This window comes from Acipenser ruthenus, chromosome 4, assembly GCF_902713425.1.
Source record: "Acipenser ruthenus chromosome 4, fAciRut3.2 maternal haplotype, whole genome shotgun sequence".
Taxonomy (NCBI): domain Eukaryota; kingdom Metazoa; phylum Chordata; class Actinopteri; order Acipenseriformes; family Acipenseridae; genus Acipenser; species Acipenser ruthenus.
In genome coordinates, this window is record NC_081192.1 from 82,029,682 (window position 1) to 82,046,506 (window position 16,825).

Genomic DNA, 16,825 nt, shown 5'->3' on the forward strand with positions numbered 1-16,825 from the left:
CAGAAAACTCTGCTGCCATACAGCTTCTGACAGTGAATAGATAAACTTGCTGTTCCATTTCAATTCAAAGACGACCACCAAAATATTATGTATGGGATATGCCAGCTATTTCTCTTTTTGCCTCTCAAGATGGTAAGGCAAGACCCTCTGTGTTTGGTATCTGAGCGTTTTTTAAAAAATAACTTGAGTCTACTGCAGTTACCTTGCCTTTCAGGCTGATAGCTGGCTTGCCCCTTTCATGGAATCAGCGACTCCTGATTCAGCCTTTTTCTTTGTATCTTGGTACTTGTATCTTGCTATCTATCTGTGGTACGTGAGTCGACTGTCTGTGCAGTACTGATTTAAAGGAGCGAGTGTTGTTGTCTTTTTCAGCCTTCACTCGTGTGGAAGCACATCCTCCAATGGGGCTAGGTTTCTCTTTACCCCCGCTGTTGAGCGACTGCTGGCTGCTGTTAGCAGTTAAATATATACAAAATATATATATTTATTGTTGACGAAATACCTTGCTGGTACATCGGCAGTGCACACGCGGTACTCCCACTTGCCTATGTTGTGCTGCAGCTAAAAAAAACAAAATAAAAAAACAACAGCAGGCCTTGTCCTCCACAGAGCTGTATTTTTACTAGCCCTGCAGTAGAGTAGACCGCGCCGGCTGCCTCGGCCCACCCACCTCGGTGCATTGGGCCTTCAAAAAAAAAAAAAAAAATTGAACAGCAGCAGTGTGTTCCCACTGTTATTGTTTATTGTTTATTGTACTCCATCCACAGATTCGTCCGCTGCGGTTTCGGCCTGTGTGTCCCCTGGTATACGCTATGCGCGGACCAGGTGTGTGACTACACGCGGCTAGGGTAGGCACCGCTGCTTCAGCTGTCCCTGGCCAGTACAGTACCCAGTGCTCGGTGCATTCGGCGTACGCGGTGCTCGGTCCACTCGGTGCGCCGCGGCGCTCGGTGCGCACGGAGCTCGGTGCACTCAGTGCACATAGCACTTCAGTGCTTGGGGCACACATTGCTCGGTGCACTTGGTGTGCACAACACTCCCATGCACTCCGGTGCACGCACTACTCTTCAGGTCTCGGTACTCCAGAAGGAAGTGGCCACCTTGCTGTGCAAGCGAGCTATTCATCTCGGAGACCCCACTTCCTGCGGAGAGGGGTTCTACTCGAGATATTTTCTAGTACCCAAGAAGGACGGCAGCTTTTGCCCCATCCTAGATCTGAGATTCCTCAACATGTTCTTGAAGGAGAGGAGGTTCCAAATGCTGACTCACCATCACATTTTCTGATTGACTTTATGTTTATATTAAAAGGGGAAGCACTGCAGGATGCGCTCTATAGCCTGGACGTCGCCGGTTCAAGTCCAGGCTATTCCACAGCCGGCCGTGGACGGGAGCTCCCAGGGGGCGGCGCTCAATTGGCTGAGCGTCGTCTGGGGAGAGGGAGGGTTAGGTTGGCCAGGGTGTCCTTGGCTCACCGCGCACCAGCGACCCCAGTAGTCTGGCCGGGCGCCTGCGGGCTTGCCTGTAAGCTGCCCAGAGCTGCGTTGTCCTCCGACGCTGTAGCTCTGAGTCTGCAGAGTGTAAAGAAGCGGGCGGCTGACGGCACACGCTTCGGAGGACAGCGTGTGTTCATCTTCGCCCCTCCCGAGTCAGCGCAGGGGTGGTAGTGGTGAGCTGAGCCTAAAAATAATTGGGCATTTCAAATTGGGGAGAAAATAATAAAAACTAATTGGCAACGACTAAATTTTTTGAAAAAAAAAATAAAAAGAATAAAAAAAAAATAAGAAAGAAAGATAAAAGGGGAAGCACTTTAACATTTTCTCAGGATGCATTGAGAGCCCAATGTACATATCGCATAAGCTTTAAACAAATCTTTCAGTTATCTTATTTATTTTATATTTTTTATTAGGTCCATTGCACCCGTTTTTGAAGGGGGAAAGGGTGACCCATGTTCAATGGGCTGAAAAAGAAACATATACTGACAATGGCTGAATGAAGTCCAAATGACACAATCCAATCCAAATGTTCTTTAAAAGGTCACAGAAACATGTGTCTATCTAACTCCAAGGACTAAGTGGCAGCACATGTTGTACAAAAATAGGATACACTGCAGGAAACAGTGAATTATGAGCAGTGACACACTGAAACACTTCAAAAAAGTCCTGTAAAAGTTATTGGGCTATAATATTAGAGTATATTACACTAATCTTTTAAATAAAAAAAATAAAAAACTCTTTTGGAAAATGCACATTTTATGCAATGGGAAGAAAATTAGATTAACAAGATTAGTTTAGCTGAAAATCTGCTGTTCTTTGGCCACTGTTTATTTTTTTGTTTATTTACCATTTTCACAACAGGAATTGAAGTGTAATGAGCATTGCTGTGTGATGCACTGCCATTACGGATTCTGTCCTGTCCCCTGTCTGTGAGACGAGATGAGGTTAAAAGCTCTAAAACCATGATTGCAAAGGAGCCTGGACCATTTGCACTGTGGTTAAGATGCTCGATTGCGTGGCACAGGTTTGCTGGTTCATGCCCAGCCTCTGCCCTGTTACACAATATTCAGGGTATTTCTCCTTAAGTGTAATTCCATCTGACCAAACACAGATTTTTTTCAATGTTGTCTTTAGTTTCTTACCTTAGTGACTGGCAGTTCCTTAGACTTGGTTTCAAAGAGGTGCTCCAGCCTGGAGGTGTCCAACTTGATGGGCTCCAGCTTAGACCACAGAGAGTCTTTACAGCGTTTATGCGTTTTATACTGCCAGTCCATAGGACGAACCTCATTCCAAAACAGCCGAATGGTCTTTTTCTTTTTCTGGAAGGAGGGCTCACCCTGCAGCAGCTGCGGAGAACCGATGTGCTGGGAGACAATGAAGGGCGGGGGAGGTGGCGCCATGACGCCAGGGATAGGTGGCGGTGGTGGGCAGCCAAAAAGAGGGGGTGGGGGCGGTAAGGCCATATAAGATGGTAGAGGGGGAGGGGGAGGAAGGATCTGCTCCCCAGAGCCCACAATGCTGTCCATATCCAAAATATCTTGGTCGTCTTCATCCCCCAAGTCTGTGAAGTCCATGTCTTTGATCTTTAGCTCCCGAGGACTGGCCATGAGTTGATCCCAAATGTAATCTGACTCCTTCTTGGGAGGTGCTGGTGGTTTCTCTGGCTGCTTCTCGCTGACCGCGCTCTCAGAGGGGGCCAGGCTCTTGACCAGCTCCCCGTTGTTGAACTTCTCGGCGAAGGCCTTGACACTGCCTTGGTTTTCCAGGTGCTCCATGTCCTTCTTGGTGTTCTCCTCGTTGGCCTGCTTGTTGGCTTGCAGGATGGAGATCCTGCTGGCTAGGCTGGCCACTGACTCTTCACTTTCCTCTTTCTCCTTGTCCTCCACCTGTTCTTTCTTTTCTTCTTCTTCCTCCTCCTCATCCTGTGACTTCTTGTTCTGGGCATACAACATGTCCAACATGAACAGCTTACTATTGAGGATTTTGCTGCACTGCTCGTTCACATCCACATCCTTAATGCATTGTGCCCATGGACCTGGTGTGAGGGGAAAAAAAAAAGAACAAATCAGTGGCGTAGCTAGGGGGGTGGTTTTAGGGGTTTGAACCCCCCCCCCCCCACCCAAAATGCATTATTCAATGACTTTGGAGAACAACAAATGTCAGCCACCTGCGATACTGTAAACCCTTGTCACAACCAATGTAAGCCTTGACCTGTGAGCTGTTTGCTTCACTACCTGCCTAAGCACACTTACAAAAAAATAAAAAAAATAATGAAAATCTGTCAAACACATATCTAGCTGTGATTGGGTAGAGTCCTGTCATTTTTATACCAGATTCAGCCTTCGATTCCTTTGATTGGACAACGCGTGTGCACGTACTGTTCAAACCGACGTGCGATGAGACGTTGAAGTTGAAAATGTATTAAAGACATTAAGGTTTTAAACCTTTTAATCTCAAGTACTAGTGTTTCCAGCAGGGACCACCAGGTGTACCAGTAACTATGTTTAATATAAAGCCAGATTCGCACGGGACTAAAAATCACCACATAAACTGGTGTTTTCGAAATTTATACTGACATCGGTGAAATTTAGTCCCGTGCAAACTGTCCATTTCTTTTTATCACAGATAATTCTCAGAGGTCCTCTGATTATTTTACAGGACATCGGGACCTTCTGTGAAATTTGAAACGCAGGCATCCTGTGCCTTTTTACTCCTGTGCAAATCGACCATGTCAGTGTTATGTTACAATTGATATAGCATTTCTGAGGCATTCTCTTCAAAACAATACCAGCCATCGCACTAAACCATAATATAATATTAAAATTGGTATGATCTGTCCCAAGATGCTACAGTTGTGTAAAACACAATGACTGGTCATAACCAAATTGGGCACGGGCGAAAATACAAAACATAATTGGGAAAATTAATGCTTTTAACTGTACATTTCATCTATGAAAATACATAATACTCAAAGGACGAAATGGTTACTCTAGCCTTTGGAAGAGAAGGTACAACGAAATTAGTCATTTAGACCCGGTTAATTGTTTACAAATCATGCAGAAAAGCGCCTTCTCTGGCAACAACATCGCATTTCTTTTGCGTTTACTGACTTTTGTTGACAAAAACTAATCCACGTCTGGGAGGTTACAAGACATCCTCTATTTTTGACCAACTCTGCGGACACCTGGTTTTTAGTCCTGTGCGAATCATGCTTTAAATGGCTGTTGTTAAACCAAGACCTATAAGTACTCCACAAGTTTGCAATGAAACACAGGAGGATGGACTTGGGGATCTAAACATCAAGTAAGGTAGGTTATTATTTCTGTTATTTAATTTGTATGTTTGATAACTGCATAGTAGTTCTAAATGTGATTGTGAGGTGAAACATCACAGTTCTTAATAGGGTGATTTCGAGTTCACTGCAAGTTTGGAGTGTAGTTAATTTTTACTTGCAGAAACATTTTTATAAATGATTTATTACCCATCTGCAATAATTTCCATCCCTGCCCCCGAAACAAAATCCTGGTTACACCACTGAAATTAATATATAAATAAGAAGACAACAAATCTATATGTGAAATCTTGTTAAACAGCTAAATCTATGTTTGTTTAAAATAAAATTACATATACCTGTATCTAGATAGTTTGATAGATTCACCCCTCTCTGTTCCAGTTGTGTTTATATGTTATTTTAATTTGAGATTCCTGTTTTGTCCTGACTGCAATAAAAGTGTGTTGTAAGTCTTTCCAGGACTAATGCATTCTCTTCATGGTCAACTACCTATAAGAATGTATTTTCTTCAGACCAAACCCCTTTTCTTTACCAGTCTCATTGTCGCTGGTTAGCTTGTCCTCTCTCTCCTCTCTCTCTAAAGTGCTGCTGGCAGAGGAGATGCTGGAGGCTGAACAGTTGTCCTTCTCGTTCACTTCCTCATTCTGCCTCTCCTTCTCGCTGAGGAGAGTGTTGTCCTCTGGCTCCCGTTCTGGTCCCTGCTCCGCTTCTAGCTCTGGTCCCTCCACGTCCTGAGATTCTACCTCCTCCTTTTGGGCCTCTGCTTCCTGTTCAGCCTCTTGTTGCAATTCCAGTTCAGGTGTCGGCTCTGCTTCGAGTTCTGTTTCAAGTTCTGTCAATGGTTCCTGTGCCGTTTCAATTCGAGTTTTGAGTTTGAGATCTGGTTCAGGCTCTGGTTCACTGATAATTACTATGGATGAAAAAAAGAACAAAAGTGATCTGTATACTGTACTCATCTCTGTAAGGCAAGTGGTTTCTTCTAACACTTTTTTTTAAGAATAGAGCCCATTTTTAAAAATGATTGTGTAATTTAGATTATCACCACCAATGTGTTACTTCTCCCTCATTTAAGTAACCCTTAAGCCCAATAAAATATGGCCCTAATGTTTTTATTACTTCAGATTTTTCATTTTATGGTTCCAAGGAAACACTTTTTCTGAGTCAGAATTATAGTTTTGCTTTGACCTTTTTCCATAACACCGCTGGTATTCTTTGAGTCCCCCCCCCCCCCCCCCCCCCCCCCCCCATGTTTACGTGTATATTATTATGTGTTTGGCCACATAGCATAAAGTCATGAATACCCACACCCACTAGGAATCTGTTCCAGAGGTTCCTCAGCTGTGGATATTATTATACCATATTTTAAATGTACCTTGGTGTAAAACTACTTCAGTGTTTACCAGAGCTAAACTGATTTAGTAGCCTTGTAATGATGATTGCTGCATTAATATAATACAACTAAAGGTTCTGTTTTGAGGTATGACGCATGTGATGGTGCTCTGAAAAAAAGTCATAAAGTCATAAAGTGCCCTGTACAGTAGCTAACACTAACAAGTGTATATTATCATAAAATATCAATGCAGCATTTTTACAGGGACACACAACAGCTCTTGACAGATGGCACCATTCAAAGCTATAAAGAAAGTTTTCAACAACAGCAGTTGCAACCCTTGTAAGCAAAAAAATATCTGTTACAAGCTGGCCATACTAAAAACAAAACGTTTTTCATATTGTGGCAGGGTTGAGGCCTGCCCCTGTAAAGAATATGTTTGTCTTTGATTGTAAATACAATTTGTACATAAACATTTACAATGTTCTAAATTAAAGTATGTACTAGATATGGCAGGGCTGGGAGATTAGACTTCCCTCCCTGCCTAATTGAAGTTTAGTGTGCAGCAGGTGGCCAGGTGGCAATTTAATAATTTATTGTCAATTAACCCTGTTCATCTGCCTTTAAAAAGGATCTGGAAAGTCAGTCCTTTGTTCTGTGTTGTTCTGTGCTATCCCATGCTTTGTTTACAAACCAAAAGCCTCATGACCGAGTCTACAGCCAGTGTGAGTGAACCAACATCAAGGACCTCCGTGTGTTCAAACGGGATCCTTAGGACCATAGGTAGGGGTTAAGTTAGAGGATTGTAATCCCTCCTGTTTATTTAGTTTATGCCGGGAAAATGTTCCTGAAGCGGGAGCAGCGCTCGGCCTGAGCTTGGCCACCTTTTGTTTTGTTTTGGTAGCTGTTTTTCTCACTGTGTTTTGTTTTTGCCTTTTTGTATTTTGTTGTTACATACTACTGCACCTGACTACCTGTAAATAATAACACCTGGACGACTGAATGCCGTTTGCAACATCAAACCCTCTGTGTCTCTCGTTTCTCAGTGGATACCAACACAGTACCAGAACGCCCGTTACACTTATATATTGCTGTGGCATATTACAATTATGTACTCTCTTTTTCAGAACATCACATGGAAGACAGAAAAAAATAGGCCAGATTCAATTTTACAACGTTGGATTCAACATCTGTACCCATTCTACACAACAAAATGGCAGCTTGGCATAAGAAACAGTGAGTGCAAGTGCTTAATCATCTTTTACAGTTTTGCTGGATGGCATGTGGTGTACCACACTGTAATCATGTGAAAGCCCATCACGCCTCGCTGCACGTGCAGCATAGCCTGCAATGACAATTTTTCCACTATAGTGCCATTTCTACTACTCCCCTTATTCCTTTGCAGTTGAAGTTGTCATCTGTAATATACTGTATATTCTTCACTTTGAAAATGTTTCTGAAGGTACTGTACAATGCGAAAGAAGAGTCCTTAACATAAGATGTACCACCTACTGTGGCTTTAATGAAATTGTGGGCCAGGTTAAAAATACATAAGCTTTTGGGGGTCACATTTCAAGGACAATGGGGTCTATACAATTGATCTTAACAATACCACTGCCATTCAAATCATGAAAGAAAAAGACTCCCTTTTTTAAGTAGTCTTTGGAGAATGGTTTTAGTGGTGGCGGTATTAAGATCTGATCAATTGAATACACGCCTATCTGTCCAGCAGAGAGAAACTGGGATCTCTAAAACTTGTTGACCAACATGGTGTTACAACCACAGAGATGATCAGCTGAAAAGTTTATTAAACAGAAGTCATATGTTAAAAGCTAACAAAGTTTATAGGCTATAGGAGTATTAACTCCCTTGTACCATCCTGTGACAGGGTGACTGGGCGGTGACGTCAGACAGAGTCAGGAAGGTAGAAATACTGACACCAGGCACTGCAGTTTGAAAAGAAAGACGGGGCTGGCTGCCGTTTTATTTAAATACAAAAAATAAATAAAATATTTAAACACAAAAACACTTGCTCACAGAGCAAAATAAAAATGTTAAACAAAAATAAATCTCGAACACAAAATAATATAACACAACACAGGTCAGGCTGGGCAGATTGCCTTCACTGTTCCTATGTCTTCTTTTTAAGTTTCACTCTCTACGCTCCTCTCATACACCTCTTGCTTGTTATACAGGTGACCATCTTCCGATTAGCAACAAATTAAATCACCTAATTAATTCGGGAGATGGCCACCTTCTGCACAAGCTTTCCTAATTATTCCTGGCAGAGGACGAGTACCCACTCTCGCCTCTGCCAGAAAACATTTTAAATAAAACAATAACAAAACCTGCGGCGCCTCGCCTTCACAGAAATAAATACATAAATAATAACAAAACATACGGTGCTTTGCGGTCATATAAATACATAAATAAAATCAAACAAAACAAATACAAAATACACTGCACAGGGGCGGAGGGGGAGACCCCGATCTAAAAATAAATAAATAAATACGTACAGGGCTCTCTACCGCCCTGCTACACATCCCTTATAAAAGTTTACCACAGTAAAAACATATGTGCAAAGCATAGTGAAAACATGGTAAAGTATAGATAAACATTGTTAAGCCTATAGATTAATGATAAAGCATATGGCAAACTAAACAATACTTCATACATAGTATAACCCTGGGAAAAGCATGGGTTAACTGTAAAATTACTGTGATATTCTTGTATAAGGGATAATCTGTTCAGAAGCAGCAGAGGCCCTGTTCATACTGTCTTACTAGTCTCAGCTGGTATCTCAAGGGCTTAATTTCACATGTGTTTCCAATATGTTCTTCCTTCATCTCCCAACACATTTCTATATAAATCAACAGCCTCAGAAAAAAAGAAACATGTAAAAGATGGTAATCCTTATATGTGGAAAAAATAATACCTTTCCTGAATCAACAGTTCAGGAAAACTTTAACTGGGATTGTCAAGGCTTCATCTGGTATCAGCAATGCCATAACTCTTGACAGGAATCTATATGTTTTAAAGCTATGTATTGTCTTTGAAAGTCATTCATAAAACAGTATTGCTTAAACCCTAGTTCAACAACAGAATTACTTTTAGGTCTAAACGCTGTAAGGAATGGGAAAGGCTGATTGTCTTGCGTGTGGGTGCAAGCTACTGGTGACCACGTTCTGTATTTACAGATAAAAATGGTACATTGTGGTAAATGCATAATCATTGTACAAATGTATTGAAACAATATTTGCCCAATTCAACATATACTGTTATTTATATCTAACTAAAACATTAACTTTAATTAAAAACTCCCTGTTTTGCAACAAAAAAAAACTGCAGCAAGATTAAATGTCTGATTTAACTGACAAAAGCTTCAAAATCCTACTATAGACATTCACTATTGGCAGGGTCATACAGTACCTAGTGATGTGCAAAAAAAAAAATACACATCTGCTGGTCTTTTATCTATTGCTTTTAAAGACATTACATCTTTTAATGAGAAGGCTCTTTTTTACTTGACCCCACATAATTGCTAATGAGAAGGTAGAATTCATTCTGAGGTTTCTTTAATAACTAATAATACCAGGTTTCTATTCAGATTTACTCTAGACTTCCTCTGGGTTTCTTCTGTCATGGCAGATGGAAACAATGCAAATGTCTCTGGGCTCTGAAGATACAAAATCCACATCTGGTTCATCTGTACATGAGGAAAGGGGCTGCTACCCAGAATGGATTTCATTAATAAAAAAAGATCCATCAAAGTGGTACACAACACAGTTATAATTAATGTGGTTAGCTGCCAAATGTATTATTCTTCTAAGCTGATGCTAATCATCGTGTTTATCCTTTTAATATTGGTTCCCGAAGCTGTGCAATGTGTAAATGAGAAACAGTGAGAAGCATGGAGATGAAAGGAAGGGCGACATGTTTCTTATTTCTTTATTGTCATTGGGACAGGTTTCAAAACTTCTCATTCTAGCTGCACGTTTTAAAATGTAGACAAGGACATTTTCGTTTAACCTCCAGCTCGTCAGGGGAAGCTACATTTTGGCCTGTCTAAGATTTCCTGAACTGTGCAGGTTACTTCCTTCAAAAGATGTAAAACAGAAGTCTTGTCTGCTTGGTGTGGCATCTGAGGCTATCTCGACGGGTTGAGGTAACCTGATCAATTGCCTAGCTCTGTTAAAACATATTGTATCTAAACAACAACGTTCAATGTAGAATGTAATGTTTGGTATTTGGGACTAATACAAGGTAAAAGACAATGGCACTGGCTACAGTCTGACAGCTTCCCCACACAGGCTGCCAGATTTAGCAGAATTGCGTGGTGGTTTTGTGATGTTGTGTGGTGGTTCAGTGGTCTATACTGAACCCCCTTCACTTGTGACCTGATCCAGCTTCTAACCCAGTCCTCCATGGGTAAAAGGTACAAAAAGCAAGTCATAGCCTGTGCATCACCTCCCAGCCTCCTATATGTGAGGAGACTTATAGGGCTATCATGCGCAGACACCTATTATTATTATTTATTTATTTATTTATTTATTTATTTATTTATTTATTAGCAGATGCCCTTATCCAGGGCGACTTACAATTGTTACAAGGTATCACATTATTTTTGCATACAATTACCCATTTATACAGTATATACACTTGTACTTGTTTGAACCAGTCATTGTATTTATCTTGCTCTTAATTGTATTATTACGTACTGTGATATTTGAAATGTATTTGATTGTAAGTCGCGCTGGATAAGGGCATCTGCTAAGAAATAAATAATAATAATACGGTTTTTACTGGAGCAATCTAGGTAAAGTACCTTGCTCGAGGGTACAACAGCAGTGTCCCCCACCTGGGATTGAACCCACGACCCTCTGGTCAAGAGTCCAGAGCCCTAACCACTACTCCACACTGCTCTTAAACAGGCGATGATTAGTAGTTACAGATAAGTCCTAACCTCTGTTTGCCATTGTTTATACCGCATGCTCCAATTTTAAGTCAACATCAATATACTTTATGTAAAAGTTTTAGACCATTCCGAAAATGGTTTGCCAGTGCAACCAGAATTTATGACATAGTTTTTGGTACAGGCAACAGCATTCCCTACCTACTTAGTCGAGAAAGCCAAACCTGTCAGTTGGCTGTCTGGTAAATTACTCCTAATACACAAACAGTAAATGTTGCTCAGCAACCAAGCAGTATATTAGAAAATGTTTAAAAAAAAAAAAAGTCATAGAAAGAACACCATGGAAAAATGTCTGTCTGAAAAAAAAAAATAAAAAAAAATTAAACTAGCAATATTAAGTTGTACCCTGCCCCGCTGACACAAAACAATTTTTTTCTCTTACTTTTTATTAAGCTGCTCTAGCCACACCTTTGCTGTGTACCGCAATCCTGGACAAAACCGTGGTTTGTGGCTTTATCTACAGTATATCTGATATCAAAACCCTGGAATTTTCCATTGTATCACCAAATTGATAGCAAACCCTTAAGACCTGTTTCCTCAGGTCTTAAGGGTTTCTCATCCACATACTGATGTGTATCTCCATTTAATCTAAGGGAGCTTTTCTAGTCAAAGCATTCTGAAATCTGAACTTAAAGTTAAAGAAAGTTCAAGATAAAGGCACCATCTTGGTATTAATTTGAAACTACAGAAATGAAAAGCCCCTGTGACAGTTGTTCAAAGACCATTGCTGTCAAAAACATCAATGCTGTGATTATATTTCACATTGCCTGTCATTTTCAATTAATAAAAAAGCATAATTAATAAACACTGTGAAATAAACTTACTGGAACACCATTACACTACCTTAATTAAAACCCCCAAATTAAACTGATCACAAAGATGACTTTAATGCATCTGTGCAAATCCTAGGAATCTGGCTGTATTCTTTAAGTTCAACTACTGTACACAGGAGGACTAGGAATCTCTTATACGAAATCCATCAGCCTCCCAAAGGCAAACTGTGAAAAACAGATGATGTAACAAAAGGGATAAGGTTACGGTAATATTATAAATTATATTGAGATCTACGGTTGAATATACTGTATGTGGCTGAAATCGGAAATCTATACCAGAAAGTGAGCAATGCTGTACGCTAGCACTTCATGTTTTTACTTTAAATGTATACAACAGGAATGTCTGATTTGGATGGGATATGTTGATGGCTGATGTTACTTGCAAGGTTGTTGAAAAACAAAATATACAAAATCTAAACTAAACAGCTACATTTTAATTTTTATAACAATGGCTGTTAGGGTCCGCTGTAGAGCAATGAGGAAAAACAGTCCCTGTTACACTCAGAGGTCCAGATAAGCTAAGAATGTGCTTAAATTAGACCTTTTTAATTGTTCTCGGCTCCTAAAAAGTTGCTGATTTCAAGTTACTTATAAAATTGTATATGAATTGTAAATGGTAAGAAAAATGGAATCAAATTCGGGATCACTGGAGCCGGATCAAGAGATGGTGTTTTAGTAATGTTGGTCCGATCCTGGAGCTGCACACACCTTAACTAGGGAAACTGACCAATGAGAAGTGAACATACGTGGAGCGTAGTTTAAAGACCCTGGCTGACACATTTGTATACAGCCTGAGATCACAGTAATGTTGGGGAAAAATGGCAAACGGATGGACAAAATTAGAGGAGGATGCACTACGTTGCTGTATCCAAAACACAGGAAAATGGTTTAAGTTTGTAATTCACCATAGCTCGGGTGTTGTTTATGATGTTAGCACACTGAGGTTTCTGTCTACTTACAGTTTAACTTTTCATTTTAAATTGAAACAGTAAGCTTAAAACAGCAAAATTACCTTTGTGCCTTGTGCAAATAAATAACCCTGGTTCCCTGAAATAGAAATGTAACCATTACCTCATGTGTATTTATCCTTTAATACCGTCTAACATGAGCAGATATATCGAAGTTGCACGTAGTGCTTGTGACGTAGTTGTGCCCGCCCCCAAGGGCATAAACGACCACTGACACAATATCATCATCATTTTTCTTTCAAGACAGCTGCAATCATGGATGCAGTGACCTTGAAGGTTGATGGTTACATTTCTATTTCAGGGAACCAGGATTATGATAATAACCCAACGTTCCCCATCAAGTACGAAATGTAACCATTACCTCATGGGTAGAAATACCAAAGCTGTCGCAAGGCAATATTGCAGACCAACTGGAATGCTACAAGGCTCAGCAAAGGCCACCTTGCGCGTTACCATGAGGAACCCAGTACAAGTAGATAGGGCTAAAAAATTGAGGGAGAACTCACCTCTATGTTTATGCTGTAAGGGTCGAGCTCGAGGCCCTCCTTAACACTCTTCTTCCAAAACCAGGGTTTTGTGGATCCAAGACATTCAGCTGATAGAACCGTGTAAAAGTATGGGGAGTAGCCCACACTGCTGCATCGCAGATATCCCTGACAGATGCGCCCTGGAACAAAGCCCACAAAGTTGCCATGCCCCTGGTAGAATGGGCAGTGAGCTTCTCTGGAGGGGGCAAGTTGGCTCGTTCATATGCAGTTTTACTAGTATCTGTAATCTATCTTGATAGCCTCTGTTTAGACAGAGCTTTTCCATGGGACATAACAGATAACAAACTGCTCAGACTGCCTCCAACTGCCAACGGGCAAAGCGTATGGAGCTGCCTCTCTCTATCAGACTGGAAAGGAGGTGGATGAAGGCCTCAAGTTCCACCATCTAGTTAATGTGGAATGCCGAGATGGTTTTCAGCAAAAAAGCAGGATTAGTGTGAAGTGTGACTTTCGCCCTAGCCACTGCAAACAATAAGCAGGCTTTTGCAATCGAAAAAGCTTGCACCTCACCCACCCGCTTAGCAGATGTAATCGCAAGCAAGAAAGATGATTTCATAGATAAATATTTCAGCTGCGCTGAAAGCCAGGGCTCAAATGGAGGCTTCATAAGTGCTTCAAGCACCACATTAAGCCTCCAGCGAGGGACAATGTCCTTCATAGGCGGTCAAAGTCGCCGAGCTCCTTTCAAAAATTGCCCAGCCAGAAAATGCGCTCCTGGGGATATGACAAGCTGAAATGGTTGCCAATTAGACCTTCAATGTAGAGGGGGATTTCCCATCATCAAATAGGTCCTGTAAAAATTGCAGTGTAACTGCCATGGGACAGGTTGTAGGTCAAAACCCTTAGACAGGCACCACATTTGAAAAACACCCCACTTGTACCCATACAGGGAACGCGTGGACTCCGCTCTAGCATTCTGTAAAGTGTCAATGACCCTATTAGAAAGCCACAGATGGATGAAGTGCCGTTCAGGGGCCACAATGTCCACCGCGCCTGGTTGAGCAGGTAGCTGCGTTTCACGGCTGGCCTTTCAGGAGCTGTATCAGGGTTGAAAACCACAGTCTCCTGGGCCAATAAGGGGCTACTAATAGCACCCTGGCCTGGTCCTGCCTGATTTTTTCCAGGCACAGCGGTAGCATGACGAGTGGTGGAAAAGCATACAGAAGCTGCCTCGGCCACTGGTGGGCCAAGGCATCTATTGCCAGTGAATCCCTGACTCCCGTTATTGAGAACCAGAGGGGACAATGGATCGATTCGTGAGATGGCAAAGAGGTCCACCTGTGCTCTCCCGAACTGTTGCCAAATAAGGCTCACCATTTCTGGAGGAGGACCGTGTCTGAATTGCAGAGAATAGCAGGTCTTTACAGTATTGAGTCAGTCAGTACCGTCAGTACTCCAGGTGACTCCCTGAAAAGGGGCCCTGGGCCTGTGGCAGCAAATTGCTAGGGTTGCTTTGCTTGAGGCTTTGCCTGAGGCTTTTGCCTCTGCGCTTGACGGTGGAACTTATTGAAGTTTCCTCTTTGCACAGCTGGGGGTCAGTTGTGAATACCTCCTCTGGCTTTAGCAGGAGCCGGCTGGACCGGTCTGTGAGGTTGTTGGAATCTTAGCCGCCAGTTGGGAGGTGGTCTACGTACTGGGGGAGGTCGCTTGGGAAGCAGGCGCACCAGTTCCTTCGTAGACTCCTGCACCCGATGACAGCGCTGCAGCATATCATCCACCGCAGGACCAAAAGTGTGTCTTGGAGTAATGGGAGCATCCAGAAATGGTGCCTTTTCCCCATCTGCTGTACACGCTTGGGCAGCCAGAGCTGACATCTTGCGGCTATTAACGCAGCAAGGTTTTTACCCACCGCCTGCCCTTTTGAATTTTGATATACTGAGTAGGTTCTTATTCACCAGCCACAGTTCCTCGAACTGCTGTTGTGTGGGTCTGTGGCTCTGTGAAAGAGATTTTAACAAACAGCTCTGGTAAGCCACCAAGATGCTGTTGTAATTGCCCAGCTGTGCAGCAAATACACCAGCTGAGTAAGCTTTCTTGAGAATAATCTCCAAAACCCTGCATTGTTTATTCGGGCAGGTAGCGTCTTTGTTCAAAAGCGCTAGCTTTGGGGCTTGCACCAGTGATGCAATAGCGGCTAAAGATTTTCCACCTCATGTAAGCTGTACAGCGTCCCTAAGGAACATGAAGCAGCCGGTGCTGTAGCCGGGTGACCCCAGGATGAATGCACCTCAAAAAGAAAATCTGGGTGTACCGGAGGAGACACATGAGAAAGAGCGGGATCATCCTCAAATATAGTGTTTCTGCTTGTCATCTACAGGCCATGGGACATTTTAAACGTAAGTGACCCTCTTAATCAGCGGCAAAAGCTCTGCTGACAACAATATATGCGCTACTGGTGTAGCGCTATCCAAGTCACCCTCCTTAGAGGGGAACTCTTGATCGACCACCTCCTCTTGCTGCCATTCTGCATGTACTACTCCCTGTTGCTCTAACGGCACAGAGGGAGTAGGTGGAGCAGTGTGGTTGCGCAGTAGCTCAGCTAACATGTTGCCCTGTTGGGAGATCGCCTCCCAGAGCTTATCCAGCTGCTCAGAGCTCTCCGATCTATGAGACCGGTGGCTTTGTCCTCCTCTTCTTAGGAGGGGAAACCGGAGAAGGGGAGCAAGAAGGAGAAGGAGAGGATGAGGAAGACCATGAAGCCGGTCTTGTACGTGAGGGTTTCCTACTCTCCCTAGGCACACATCCCTCAGGAGAGGATACAACTTTGTCCAAGTGGAACGGACAAAGAGCGCTGTACAAAGCTGCGTAACACTCGCTTCTCCAATCTACGCTTAGAGTGCATGGTATACACGGTACAGTGCAAACTGTATGGTACGGTGCACAGAGCATGGTACTCCTGGTACGGTGTACAGTACGGTACAGTGCACGGTATACACAGTACGGTATGGTGCAGAGCACGGTACACTACCGTTGTGGCAACCTCGCTCACTAAGAACGGTGGTAGATCAGTGACCTACATTTACTGAAGAAGCAATATGCAGGAATGCCCACCTGGAGAGCTTCTAGCTTAACACAACACAGCCCTAAGACTGGCGGAAGCCTGCTGTCAAGCCGTGACAGCCTTCGCAATGGCACTGCAAACACTGCGGGAAGGACTGCGAGCAGTCAAACTTTTTACACAATTATTATACCAAATTAATCACGATATATTACTTATTCTAAATTATTTTGTGTGTTTAACTACATCGCACAGACTCTCGCATCTCTGTTTATCAATATTCCAAAACTTCACTGTTGGTCACATTTTACTAAACATTTTTAAACTAATAAATAAACAATTACCATAACAAACATTATCGTAAAGTTATGCCACTGGTCATGGCCCAGGC

At 42.4% G+C, this 16,825-nt stretch overlaps 1 protein-coding gene across 8 annotated transcripts in view; it reads right to left on the minus strand.

The window, feature by feature from the left end:
• LOC117400336 (FH1/FH2 domain-containing protein 3-like) overlaps positions 1 to 16,825 on the minus strand; it is a 284,731-nt gene that overhangs the window by 36,067 nt on the left and 231,839 nt on the right. For all 8 annotated transcript variants that reach the window (XM_059022942.1, XM_059022941.1, XM_059022940.1 and 5 more), the window contains 2 exons: positions 5,318 to 5,695; positions 2,636 to 3,528 (listed from right to left, as the gene is read on the minus strand). In XM_059022942.1, the coding sequence (XP_058878925.1) occupies positions 2,636 to 3,528; positions 5,318 to 5,695 (1,271 nt within the window). The remainder of the gene's footprint in view (positions 1 to 2,635; positions 3,529 to 5,317; positions 5,696 to 16,825) is intronic.